Here is a 14978-nt window from a genome sequence, read left to right on the forward strand (position 1 = left end):
CCAACACATTTTAGATTTGCGTCGGGCGCTAGAGTAATTTATCCCGCCGGTATAATAGCAACAGCGCCTGGGATCCGCCCACAAAATTACTTGCGTTTCGCATTTGATACTTGCGTTTCAGATCGTTAAAATAACGAACACATAACTAATCTAAACAAACACATATATACAATCACGCATACATGGGTAAAATGGAAAGTGAAAATTAATTAATCCGAAACAGAAACTAATGAAGCTATGGAAGAGTCATTTAACCTTCTGAACAGAACCACGGGTTTCTTATTGCAAAGCACCTTGTTAACATGGGTTCCACAGTTTATACTAAACCTCTGTTTAGTTCAGTGTACGATATTTGTAATGCCTTCGCCGTTGAACAAGCGCCCAGATGCAGTCTCAGGAGAAAGTCTTAATTGTTCAGTTAGTTGATGGTTTTGAAGTTGCAATCAATTTCTTCCGCGTTAAATGAAGAACTGATGATGAACTTGCGATGTTAATCTGACTCAGTCATTGTCGAAAGTTACAATAGTTGTAACTTGAGGCCCCTCCGTAGAAAAGATGCGCTCCGGAGGAAAAGATTGGTGTTTGGAACTCAACCGGAAGGCCATCTATACCTGGACCATCAATACCTGGACCTCCCAGGCTCCATACTCTAAAGTGCTCTTTGAAGCTCTTCAAGACTAGTCAAGTCAAGTCACCTTTATTTATATAGCGCTTTTTACAATACAGATTGTATCAAACCAGCTTCACAGTGATAACATGAAAATAATACAACAACATTTGTTTCTAGAAGAAAATTGCGTCATCGTCCACCTTAATAAGGAAGGCATATCAATAATATTGTTGAATATTAAATGTTCCCAACTAAGCAAGCCAAAAGCCAAGGCAACAGCGGCAAGGAACCAAATCTCCATCAGTGAAGAGAAAAAAAACATTGTCGTGGACGGGTCCAGGAAGTGTTCCTGGTTCCAAGCTGACCTAATTTATGCAGCCAAATAATCATTTAACTGATTTGAATAATATAAATGTTTATTGTTCTATATGAATGCCAAGTAAAAGAGATGTGTTTTTAGTCTAGCTTTGAACTGACAGAGTGTGTTTCCCGGACAATGGTAGGAAGAGACTGTTCCAAAGTTTAGGTGCTAAATAACAAAAGGATCTACCGCCAGCAGTCGATTTTGATATTCTAGGTATCATCAACTGGCCGGAATTTTGAGATTGCAATAGACGTGAAGGACTATAATGCGTTAAGAGCTCATTGCAAAACCATTTAGTGCTTTGTAAGTAACTAGTAAGATTTAAAAATGTATACAATGTTTAATAGGGAGCCAATGCAGTGTTGACAGAACCGGGCAAATTAAGCATTGTATTATTATAGAACTACTGTGATATTTAAATATCTTCATCTGTCTGCTGCCTTCCCCTTCATTGAGAGGACTTTCCCTGAAACTATTGGGACTTATTAGGACTGAGAACCTTCTTTCCACCACCTCATTGCCAGATCTTCACATATCTTTTGAATTAAAGGCCTGTTTCTGCTATATTGTTTGTTTATTATTTTGCACAAGCCTATGTGTTTTTTTTGTTTTATTTGATACAGATTTACATTTCTGTTGGCATATAAAACTAGTTAATTCTTCATTTGACTAATCAATAACATTGAATCCATCTAATTCTTGATTCTGGCTTCTTCACTCCCCTCGTAGTCACTGGATATTAATTGGGCTGGGCATTATACAGTCTCTTAAACATAAGAAGTTTAATGCCTGATGACATACAAAAACAGTTCTCTCATACATGAACACTCATGTGGTACATAAGAGTTATTTTACACCCAAAACCTTTTCCACAGTGACCACATGTAAACGTCTTCTTTCCAGTGTGAGTTCTCATGTGCCGGTTAAGGATTGCTTTTCGGTTGAAACTTTTTCCACACTGTTGGCACGTGAAAGGCTTCTCTCCAGTGTGAATTCTAATGTGTTCTACAAAGTGTAGTTTTTGATTGAAACCCCTTCCACACTGAGGACAAGTGTAGGGTTGCTCTCCAGTGTGAAGTCTCGTGTGGTTTTTAAAGTGTCCTTTTTGAGTGAAACTCTTTCCACACAGAGTGCACATGTAGGGCTTCTCTCCAGTGTGAATTCTCATGTGTCTGTTAAGGCTTACTTTTTGAGCGAAAGTCTTTCCGCACTGTTGGCAGGTGTAAGGCTTCTCTCCTGTGTGAACTCTCGTGTGTCTGTTAAGGCTATCTTTTTGAGCGAAACGCATTCCACACTGTTGGCAGGTATGAGGCTTATGTCCAATGTGAGTTCTCATGTGGGCTTTAAGATTTTTATGTTGACTGAAACACTTTCCACACTGTTGGCAGGTGAAATTACTTCCTGTCTTTTTAGCCCTTTTTCGTGAGGTAGTCTTTTCAGCCTGTGAGCAACTAAGAGTTTTTTCTCCAGTTATGAAATAATGGTTATTCTTAATTTGATCTTTCTCTTCCATTTCATTCAGTACTTCAGTCTCCTTTCTCAGCACCATCAGGTCTAAGGCAAAAAGAGACAGAAAGCAAATGAACACCCATTTAATGGCACAAAGCAACAGACAAGAAAACATTTAGACATGTTAAGCATAATACCAACATACAAATTACAGTCTGGATTCAGGCCTCATCATAGCAGAGAAATTGTGCTTGTTAAAATTACTTTTAGCTTCTGACGAGGCTGTATCTCAATACTAGTTTTAGTTGATCTTAGTGCTTCGTTTGACACTATATAATCATAAAATACTCTTAGATCGACTACAAAATTACACTGGTATTCAGGAACAGGCATTACGGTGGTTTTGTTCGTACTTATCAGACCTGTATAATGTTATATAGACAATTATGTCTATATATCTTAGATAACGTCAGTAAATTATGGAGTGCTGCAAGGATCTGTGTTAGGCACTCTGCTATTTTCAATATATTTATGCTGCCACTTGTTAACCCTATAGAACCTGAAGCTAAAATAGGTGTTTTTCACATATTTAGATTTTTTTGTCATCTTTTTCAGAACAAACTTAGATTTCAACAAATTACAGTTATTGACCATTACGGTGTGTGGTGAGTTTGTAAATAGAATTTAAATAGACAAAAAAAATACAAGAATAAATGTAATGATTTTTATTTAGAAAAAAACAGAAAAATCACGAACGTAAGAAACTAACACTTTAAAGTTGAAAACTATATGAGAACTACTTGAGAACTATAATACATATATACAAGTCTTTTTTGTGACATTGGGTTGCACGGTTTTAATTTAGGACACTTTTTTTCATACACGCACACACGTAAATGCATACATACCATAGGAACGCACGCACCACATGCTAAGATACGTGAAAGAGTAAAAGCCATCCACCTCCCAAGTTTCATCCCAATCCCCTCTTCTGCTCTCAACCACTTCATTCGCCATGTATTTGTTTGTTTCTTTTATCGTTTTATGCAATCCAAAACACTCTAACCTGCCGTGCTTCATATCTCTCTGTTCAAATACTTCCTTCCCGCTCTACCAGAAAGCTGCTGTAATTTGCTGACGGAAAGCATGAAAGTATCGTAATAAGCTGTATATTGGAGAAAAGCGCATGTTGTCTACTGTCAGGGGCAATTTGAATGGTTTTGATAGTGCGAACGGTTGAAGAGTTACGGTAAAATGAATACAGCTTGCTGAAATGTGTCTGCGACTACACAGCCGGTTTAAAAGGGTTAATACCTGAAAAACCTGTACACAGAATCTCTTAGAATACAATTTGCATTTGGAAGGATGTACTGTAACTCAATCCGCTACAGGTTAAGACCTGGGCGTTATATTAGACAGCAACTTATCTTTCGGAAATCATATTTCATGTTATAAAACAGCCTTCTTCCATCTCAGAAACATTGCTAAGCTCCAGAATATGCTTTCTGTTTCTGATGCAGAAAAGTTAGTTCATGCATTCATGACCTCTAGACTTCGAGACTAGATTACTGTAATGCTTTATTAGCTGGTTGTCCTGCATCCTCGATGAACAAGCTACAATTAGTCCAAAATACAGCCGCTAGAGTTCTTACAAGGTCATATGATAAAAATATGATCATATAACACCAATTGTATTATCTCTACACTGGTTACCTATTAAGTTCGGTATCATTTATAAAGTATCGGTACTGACCTATAAGGCCCGGCCCCCTATGGATTTAACTGATCTTCTATCGCTTTTAAGGTAGTTGGTAGTTCTTAGGATATCTAAGTCCACTAAAGGAGGGAGAGCGTTTTCACATTTGGCTCCTAAACTCTGGAATAGCTTTCTTGATAATGTTCGAGGCTCAGACTCTCTCTCCCAGATTAAATCTAGATTAAAGACGCATCTCTTTAGCCAAGCATTCATATACTGCATCTCCTAACCTTATACAGTTATATCAAATCAAATGCACATGATTAACTTTGCTTAATGTTATGAACAGCAGCTACGCTAATTATTTTCTATTTGGTAAACCCACTGCACAAAAAACCAACACTCAATCCTACATGAGTTGAATACTACAGACCAGTCTCTCCTTTTCCTTTTATGAACAACATTTTATGTCAAAAATATTTGTAGACATAATGAATCCCCTGATAGATAGAGGACATGTGCAGGGATATTCATACAAATACTGGGCATGGAGACCAGCAAATGAGAGAATTTGAGACGGAGAGCCTACTTTACTATCCACGGTCACATTTCCGACGGTTATTTAGATTATCATGGTAAACATGGAAAATATCTCCAAGTGCAAAATAGTTATGTGCAGTGCTAATCTTTTAATTTATAATAATTAGTTTGTTACATTTATATAGCTGTGACCTGGATCCACCTGGATGATGCGACGGCAGCCATATTGTGCCAGAACGGCCACCACACACCAGCTTACTGGTGGAGAGGAGACAGAGATGAAGCCAATCAGTGTATAGGGATGATTAGGAGGCCATGATGGACAGAGGCCAATGGGGATGTCCCACGTGACGTCACGCCATTTGGAGCAGCCATCTTGACGGAATAGAAAATGCTAAACCGCCGGTGATACTACAGCTCGTCGCGAAATATTCCTATCATGCCCGAGCGATGCTGTGCAGTTGGATGCGATCATATACGTGATCATACTAAAGGAATATCTTTATACCGTATCCCAAAAGAAACAAAACGGAGAAACAAGTGGTTGGCGGCAATAAACAGGGAAAACGCTGATGGCGGTGTTTGGCTTCCAACTCAACACACTTTGCAGTTAATTTTGGATCAGGTAAGTTGTCCCCTCGAAGGCTATTAATGAATGATTTCTCTGAGTTCGGGATCAAATGTTATAAAGTCACTGTTGCCATAGAAATCTGCAATGTTTGTGTGCACTACCAAGCATTCAACATAAACATTTTCTACACATTTAATGCCTGTAAAAAGAACTTGTGGGGCTTCATATGGATCTATGATTCCTAATTTCTTTATCTTCCTCTAGTATATCTTTTTGTGATGCTTATAAGTGCGATGACATGACGTGAAGAGTTAGCTGACGGCCGCTGCGCTAATAATAGATAGGGGTTTTTTTGGGGGGGGAAATCGATTCGGTTCAATAGAGATATTTTGCGCACGCAATTATATCAATACTGTAGCGCAAAGTATTGTAATATTTAGGCTAATTATAAAATAATGATACTAATAATATATATTACCCACCCCTAATAATAGATTCATTGCCACTGAGTAGCTGACGGATGTATTCGGACGCAAATTGACGGACGCAAATTTGGCCAGAACACTGGGGGTTACACTACTCTTTCAAAGGACTGGGATTTTTAATGACCACAGAGAGTCAGGACCTCGGTTTAACGTCTCATCCGAAGGACGGCACTCTTTGACAGTATAGTGTCCCCGTCACTACACTGGGGTGTAGGACCCACATATAGTTGTTTTTGGCGGCCTGTTTTAATTTTAGTTTTAGTCTAGTCTTTGTGTCAAGCTGTCATTTTAGTTTTTATTAGTTTTAGTCACATTCATACTCTTTTTAGTCTAGTCTAGTTTTAGTCGACGAAAAGTCTGAGCATTTTAGTCTAGTTTTAGTCGACGAAAACTAATGACATTTAGTCTAATTTTAGTCAATGAAAATAGTATTTTAGTCTCTTTTTAGTAATGCAATGCAGTTCTATTTAACCCATTTAATACTCGACTTGGCATTTTTTAAAAATATATTTCAGTGTTTATTTGGCCGTTTAGGCGCGCAACCGAAGACAGGCTACTATGCGTGTGCGTGTTGCGCTTGAAGCGCGCGCAGCTTCCTATCCTATCAGTGGAATTCAGTTCTCTTTCGCGACTTATCGGGCTTTTAATATTTATTTTCAATATAAAAAGCACATCCTGCTATTTTCTTTCTCATTCATTCATGTTTTGTTATTAATAACATTCAATAGTATGTCTCGTAAACTGAGCTGCGACACGTTATAGGACATAATTGTCTCTGCGGCAAAAGTGAAAGTAGACTATTACCAGCGGTTTAAATGTTTCGAAGTGTCTCTTTGCACAGCAAAGCACCCGTTTCAATAAAAGGATATATTAAAGTTTATATAGCCTACTTTTACATTTTCGCCGCTGTTCTAAAAGTTTTTTTTTTTGCCATTACCTTAAGCAAGCTGCAGCTGCTCGAATCCCAGTGCAAGGAGACTAACATTTGTCTCGTTTTGGTCAATGAAAATGAGAAGACATTTTAGCATAGTTTTTATTTTGTAAACCACTTTTAGTCTCGTTTTTATTCGTCAACAATATTGCATTATACATTTAGTTATAGTCATCGTCACATGACCAGCATTTACGTCTCGTCTCGTTTTCGTCACGTGATAAAGGTTTGTTGACGACGATATTTAGTCATAATTTTCGTTGACGAAAGCAACACTAGACCCACACAGACCACAGGATGAGCGTCCCCTGCTGGCCTCACTAACACCTCTACCAGCAGCAACCTGGATTTCCCAGGAGTCTCCCATCCAGGGACTGACCAGGCTCAGCCCCGCTTAGCTTCAGTGGGCAACCGGTCTTGGGCTACAGGGTGATATGGCTGCTGGCTAATGCACAAAAATAACAAAAACAGTATTGTAACAGTAAGTTGTAAATTCATTGTACTTTAGGTTATTTTCACACTTGGTCCTTTTCAGGAGTTTTGTGCATTGTTCACATGATCATCTTGGGAGGTGATCAGAGTATGATTCGCTTTCTGCTAATGGTACAGTTCACTAAACATGCATTGTGAACAAGTTGCTCTGGGCTAGACATGTGCCGATTTTCGGTAATTCGATAAATCACGATAATGAATATACACGATATTGTTATCGTGGGCACTTCAAAATACCGTAAAAAATAATAGATCCGAATTTTTATTTTTAGAACGTGCATTATAGCTTATTTTCCATCAACCGCTTGAACAAACACTGCGTATATGCTGCGCAGAACACGTGAGCGCACCCGGATGTAAACAGTGTTCACGTCACATGTAGAATCAAACTGCACGCAGTGCGCGCCACGGCCACTGACGCCGCATTCAAATTCTCACATGAAGAAGAAGAATGGCGGAAGGAGGAACGCTGCCGACAATTTATCCCCCTTCAAAAAGGGTAAAGTCAGATGTTTGGAAATATTTTGGGTTCCAAAAAAATGCAGAGGGATTGCTGATCGAAGACAGTTTCCCTTTGTGTAATGGTGCGTTCACACCGGACGCGAATAGCGCGTCAGGCGCGAGTGATTTCAATGTTAAGTCAATGCAAAGACGCGTTACGCGCGTAAAACACGTGTGTAACGCGTGTAACGCGTCTTTGCATTGACTTAACATTGAAATCACTCGCGCCTGACGCGCTATTCGCGTCCGGTGTGTAGGGACCGTAAGACATGTGGACGGAAAGTGGCTGCAAAACAAGGGAACACGTCTAACATGTTCGCTCATATTCGTGACAACCATCCACTGCAATTCAGGGAGATAAAGGATATAATTGTTCAGTTTACTTTTATATTTTATATTGTTTTATTTATATTTATTTGTATTTAAATGTTTGAGTTACTTTTAGTTCATTAAAAAGATATTAAAGTTACTAAAAGGACAAAACTGAGGTTTGTTTCTTTTTTTAACCTGTTTCTCTTGTAAAATTACAATATCGTGATAATACCGTATACCGTGATAAATGCTCTCTCAATTAATCGCAGCATGAAAAAGTGATACCGGCACATGCCTACTCTGGGCTCACTTGATTTTTCCATTTGCAAATTTTAATTTAGTTTGGTCACCCTCCGCACAAATCGGCTATTCATCATCATCAAGTCAAGTCAACCTTTATTTCTATTACATTTAAAAACAACAGAAGTTGACCCAAAGTACTTTACGGATTCAAACCTATTCTGAAATCTATAGGAACTAACCATGCCACAGAATAAAGATATGTTGTTAAAGAAGGTTTAAAAAGGGCTAATGACAAAGATGACCTCACATAGAAAGGGAGACTATTGCATAATTTAGGACAAGAATTATGAATATTTTTATGTTGGCGTCACCATTGCCATTGCAATAAATAAACATAATTCAAAGAAAACAATTTCAAAATAAATATGATTTATACAAAATTGATATGTGCAAAACATACAAAAGATGTTTTTATATTTTAAATTTCATGTTCCAGGTTAACCTCAATCAACAGCAGTTGTAACGATATTGTTTTATAATAATCAAATATATTCTTTAAAAATAGCATTCTTGTTTACAGCTTGGCACGTACAATCGAAGTGAATGGAATAAAATTTTGGAGGCTATAGTTTCAGCCATAAACCACTAAACTAAATTAAATTAAATTCAAAAAGCAACATTATGAACACAAAGAGGTCTGAGACCACATTAGTGGACCAATAAAAACTGAGTCCTCTTAGGGTCAGGAACAGTGTGAATGTAAAGAGAACTGGGTTTTGTTTAACCTCCTGGTCCACTTCAAGGACATGTTGGTTTCATATTATTAACATAAATTGTTTGGTTTGTTTGTTTTTTATTTTTCAGTTTACTTTCTTTTGTTACTTGTTTTATGTTTATGTTCGAAATAAAGGGGTTTCAGTTCAGTACATTTGAAAGAGGACTCGAGTGTGAAAACACTGCCTGTTTCAGCGCATTGTTACAGGAAGAGCGCATCTAACAATGGACACACATTCTGTCCAAGGTCGAGTTCACTTGTGCATTCACATCCTTTACGAATATGCAAGTTGTAATGTTTTTGTTGTATATATCTGGATTCTCCTACAACAGATTTACATGCATTCAAGGTAAAAAAAAAAAACACTTTAATTTCCTCACAATAATAATATAATTTAACCTAATTTCTCAAAGAGTCTTAAACAATTAGTTTGAAGATTCAGTCTCTCTAAAATCCTCCTTTCCGCGAGCTACTCTGCGCTGAATGGTCAGATAGCCCAGTGACTGTTGTGATTGGTTTAGTAGTAGTGTTCATTTCATCAGACGAGACGAGACTAAATATGCTCGTCAACAACCTTTTTTTCCATGACTAAGACGAGACTGCACCAATGTCCAAAAATGCTGACTAAGACTAAATTAACCTGCATTATTGTTGATGAAAAAAGACTAGACTAAAATGTTTTGCATAAAATAAAAACTAAGATAAAATCTCTCTTCCTTTTCGTCTACAATCGTCTCTACTTTTTCATCATGAGATAGAAAATTCAGCTGTTACGCCTTCAAAATATTCAGAATGAGTTCGCGCTGTTGCTCAGCAGGTAAAAAAACAAACCAGTTCACCAGTTATTTTACGTCCTCGCATAATGACGTCAATTCTATCATCCCGGCGGATAAAAATACATTAAAATAAAGGCATGTCTTAAAAATATAAAGTGAATAAACTGGTCTTCATCAATTTGATTTTATTTGTTATTAAAAAAAAAACTTACATTTCGCCGAATTCAGCCCCTCATTTAAGTCCTCGGTTCACCCGGGCTCAAGTATCAGCACAGCATCAGTTGGCCGAAAGAAAGTTTGGTTCAGAGACGGTGCTATCACGCAGTATCTCCAGCTCATCGGTTCTCTGTATCGAATGTGTCTGAAAGAAACAGTTCTCGGTTCTGTACTGGCGATCAGAAGTATGTGACGAGCTTAGAAGAACTGCTGAAACCTTACAGTAGCCTACAGTAGGCCTATTCTTTCCAGTTTTTCTGGGTATAGTTTATTTTATTTCTGCTCTGAACAGAAAAATGAGACAAGGCAACCAATGACAGTTTTAAAAACATTTGTAACTTGTCAATCGGAGTCTGTTGGGCCCCAGCTTTTGAATTATGTTGGTTCAAAATAAAATACTCTTCAAAACAAGTTCATCATTTGTGAATGTTTCACTTAAATCAGAAAACCAGACACGTTTAACAAACTAGTTGCATTCAACAATTTTGTCAGGTAATTATGACATTTCACCAATATTTGAGATGTGTGAAACACTATTTGACTGAAATGGTTATCAGAAATAATCTCAGAAATAATTTGTTATATTTAAAAAAAAGTTTTACAAATGTTTTAACTAAAACTTGACTAAGATACCTTGAGTTTTCTTTTGACTAAAACTAGACTAAAATGACGAGACTTTTAGTCGACTAAAACTTGACTAACAAAAAAAGATGTGAATGACTAAATATGACTAAAACTAACAAGGACATTTGGCACTTACAACTCGTTTTGGAAATTAACCAATCGTCAGTGATTGTTCACACTGTAAAGACAGTAACAATGGCATTGATTTTACCATATCAGTTCAAGTGCAAATCCAATGATGAAACTTTGTCAGTTTTGTTTTTTTAAGTGGTTGTTATACTCTGTTTTACTTCAAATTTTACACACTTCCCTTTCATACTTTCCTACATATTACATAAAAAATGTTCTATTTGACAACATATTAGCTAAAGTCTGTTTTTTTTTAAATTTTAAATATGATTGTCTAACAGAGGAGACACACTAGTGCAGTGGTCACTTTAAAAATGGCGCTATAGGGACGTCCCGCGTGACGTCACGCCATTTGGAGCAGCCATCTTGACGGAATAGAAAATGCTAAACCGCCCTATACTGTCTATGAAACCGCCGGTGATACTACAGCTCGTCGCGAAATATTCCTATCATGCCCGAGCGATGCTGTGCAGTTGGATGCGATCAGATACGTGATCATACTAAAGGAATATCTTTATACCGTATCCCAAAAGAAATAAAACGGAGAAACAAGTGGTTGATGGCAATAAACAGGTGATTTTGTTTTGCGTTTTCCCCTAAACTCAGTTTAAAGATTATTACAGGTAACGTCACTATAATTTGGTTATAAAAATACATAGACCAACTTTTGCGGTGATGATTGAAAAATCCTTCCCTGCTGGCGTCCAAATAAAAGAGTTGCTGACCCAGCCGGACTTGTGATACCGATAGCCTGCTAACGTTAAGCTTCTGTATGCTTTTAAAGCTCCGGTGTAGCGTGATGGGACGTGATCGTAGCTGTAAATGTCACCGAACTCAATGTCAGGAAGTTTTTCTACACATTTAATGCCTGTAAAAAGAACTTGTGGTGCTTCATATGGATCTATGATTCCTAATTCTCCTTTTGCAGGAGAGATGCAAGTGGGAAATCCTTATTTACCTTTTGAATGTTGAGCGCGCATGAACTTTTGAATAAAAGCTGACGCGGGACAAAATGCCCGGTTTCCCAACACGTTGAACTGAACAATGCCATTGTGCAATTTTAATAGGCTACTTTTAAACGCATATAGCTCAGTAATGTCAGTTTTATGTATTTTCTGAGAGGGGGCGGGCGGGATTTTTGTTGGGAAAGTCCGGGGAGAGACGCGCACTTCGATTAGACTGGATAAACACATGCAGCATCTTAATTGTTAAGAAAATGAAACGAAATAAATGAATAAATAAATCAAGCCTTTATTACACAACACTAGGCGATATCATACAGCATTCAGAAAAATGCTGCACCCGCACCCCTAGTTCCTACGTCTATGGCCCAATGACGCTACTATGAGCATTTACTAGCTATTTAAAATAAATGCGAGCCAGGAAGCGGGTCGGGTACAAAATGTTCTTTCCTTATTTTTTGCGGTCCGAGTTGCGGGAGGGTTAGTTGAAAACGTTGGTCGGGTGCGGGTTGTTTATACATTGACCCGCGCATCACTGCACTGAGTAGCTGACGGATGTATTCCGTCAAAATGGCTGACACGCGGCTAGGGGTCACGTGACTGGGAGATCCCTATAGCAGGAGGGGGAAACCAGAAAAACTACACTCCGGAAATGATGTATAATCTGACCAATCACGGTGCATTTCACCGCGAGAACGCTAGAGGGGCGGTATCACAGCCCTTGTGGTCTGCGTTGCCTCGACGGGTATTTACAATTTTTTGGAGGTGCACGTCGAGCTACGGCGGAGGGGGCGGAGAGGGGTTCGCGTCGACGCAGAAGGGTCTGCGGGGGTACGCCGTCGATTCGACGCAGAAGCATAAAACAGGCTTAAGGCGGTCTGTGTTGCATGTTGGTGAATGAAGCCAGGTTACGTACTGCTTTATTAATGTAACACAGACACCGCCACACAAATGTGTCTTTTTTTTAAAGGGCACCTATTATGGAATTTTGAAATTTACCTTTCATGTAGTGTGTAACATAGATCTAAGTGAACAAAAACATCCTGCAAAGTTTGAAATATGAAAGTGCACCGTATATAAAGTTATTGTCTTTCAAAAGTAAGAGTCGACTCTGAGTCATTTTTATGAATCGTTAGAAGACCGAAGCTTTTTCTCTGACTAGATGACGTCAACTTGTCAAGTTATTTGAATACGATACGCCCACTTATTGCGCTCCAAGGCCAACTTTTTTCATCTGCATAAGGAGGAGCATTTGAAGACGGCTACAATTCATATATACAACTATACCACAGAAGTATAGTCCGAGCCTTGTGTTTTGTTCGCGCCATTTTGAAGACGATTGCTTTAACAACTTAAATGCAATCAAGCTTGGATTCGCGAGCCGGCTGATATTGAAGGAAGGTTCAGTTCCAAGTGTATTTGCATCAGCTTCCTCCTCCGTATCACAACCTGTAAGTGTTATTAATAATTGATGCTTTTATGTTTCATGTAGCATGCTTAATAATTATTTAGTTTGTTGTGTAAGCACCGTTTCGCTTCTAGGTCTTCAATGGCAATTATGTGAGATATGTGAAGTGTTTGTCGTTGTTTTCGGAGTTGTCTAAAGAATAGAGTAATAACTGTAACGTAACTGCATTTTTTTTGTAAAACGTTATGTTTATGCATCGGGCTAATGCAAACAAAGACTGATTGTGCTTTTACAATATGAACTCTGGGTTATGCTCGCTAACATAACATTAAAGTCTTTATCTTATTTTTAGTTTTTAACTACAAACTAAAGCAGTGGACTATAATCATTATTATAACACAATTTAATTGATAAAAGCATCATTGTACTCCGTGTTAAACAATAAGTATTATCTCTGTAAACACTGCTGGGTCATCTGACCAATCGCAGATTAGCGTCGAGCAAAGGAGGGGTTTGGAAAAATGAGTCGTTGAACGAATCATTTGGGAGTCGGTGAGCAAATCAGGTAAAAATAAATGCATATTATACGAAAATAAAAGTGTTTTTTGTCATTGCATGCACGTAAAACTGTTATTGGGGACTCATAAACAACATTAGGAACATTTTAAATCTCGTAATAGGTGCCCTTTAAAGGGATAGTTCACTTTAAAATTAAAATTCTGTCATCATTTACTCACCCTCAAGTTGTTTCAAACCTGTATTAATAGGAATTATTAACCTGTATTAGTAGGAAAAAAAATACTATGGAAGTCAATGGGTACAGACTACTGTTTGGTTACTGACATTCTTCAAAATATCTTTCTTTGTGTTCAGCAGAAGAAATAAATTAATACAGGTTTGAAACAACTTGAGGGTGAGTAAATGATGACAGAATTTTAATTTTAAAGTGAACTATCCCTTTAATGACCGTCCTACTACAGGATTTAACACAGAGTAACAGCAATACCAGCTACAAAAGACACTGTCACTGGCGATTCTAGTTGCATTTATCATCAATTAATTCCTTAAATTATCCTTTGACTATGTTCTGGCCCGCCATCTAGTGTTGAAACATTGTTTTGCCCCGATGCCAAACTTCTTTGCCTACCCCTGCTATAGACTATGATACACTCAATTATGCCTATGAGTTATTACTTTATTTTATGTACTTACTACTATGATTAGATGTGTTAAATGTTAGTAAAGCACTTTTGAGGATGAGTAGGAAAAAATTAATTTTCATTGTTTTTAGCTCAGAAGTAGACATTGGGTTTAAAGTTACACAGTTTTGTTTAGGCTACTTCTGTATTATTTTCTGTTATACTTCATATTCTCTATTTCTGTAGAGCTGGACATTTTAATAAGGATCAAATGACTGAGTTTAGCTTTGAGAATGAAACCAACCTGTTTGTTCCTCGGTATCTTCTTGTTTCACACTGAATGTTTCTTCAATCCTCACGTCTTCACTCTCCTCTTTAATAAACACCATCTTTTTGATAGTTACGTGAATCTCAGTCGCTTCACCAGGGGTTTTTCTGTGTGTTTGTCCTGTTTAAGAAAGAAAAAACACACTCAAAACTAAATCTCTGTTTGTGTCTCAATCAGATCTAGTTCAGTAGTTCAGTTCACTGGTAAGAAAGTCAGTCAGTGAGAGAGTTAATGGACTTAAATTATCTGAAAAGACTAAAAACACTCAAAACGGATTATACAAATTAATAAAATAAACTATACAGACACTTGACATTTAGGTACATGATCTAACGTACATTTGGAAATGAATTATATGTTATTTTTAATGATTATAGTGTCATGAAAACATTAGCAGTTGGTTAATAATAGTTGTGTTTGTTGTCAT

General features: G+C 37.6%; 1 protein-coding gene across 1 annotated transcript in view; it reads right to left on the reverse strand.

Annotated features, from left to right (window-relative positions):
- Positions 1 to 595: 595 nt before the first annotated feature.
- The window catches only part of LOC307004717 (uncharacterized protein), a 14597-nt gene continuing 214 nt past the window's right edge, over positions 596 to 14978 (reverse strand). Inside the window, exons 2-3 of the mRNA XM_079624132.1 lie at positions 14528 to 14671; positions 596 to 2528 (exon numbers count right to left, since the gene is read on the reverse strand). Of these exons, the coding sequence (XP_079480258.1) occupies positions 1789 to 2528; positions 14528 to 14671 (884 nt within the window). The 3' untranslated portion in view covers positions 596 to 1788. The remainder of the gene's footprint in view (positions 2529 to 14527; positions 14672 to 14978) is intronic.

The sequence above is a fragment of the Phoxinus phoxinus genome (assembly GCF_949152265.1).
Source record: "Phoxinus phoxinus genome assembly, chromosome: 9".
In the NCBI taxonomy this organism is placed as follows: domain Eukaryota; kingdom Metazoa; phylum Chordata; class Actinopteri; order Cypriniformes; family Leuciscidae; genus Phoxinus; species Phoxinus phoxinus.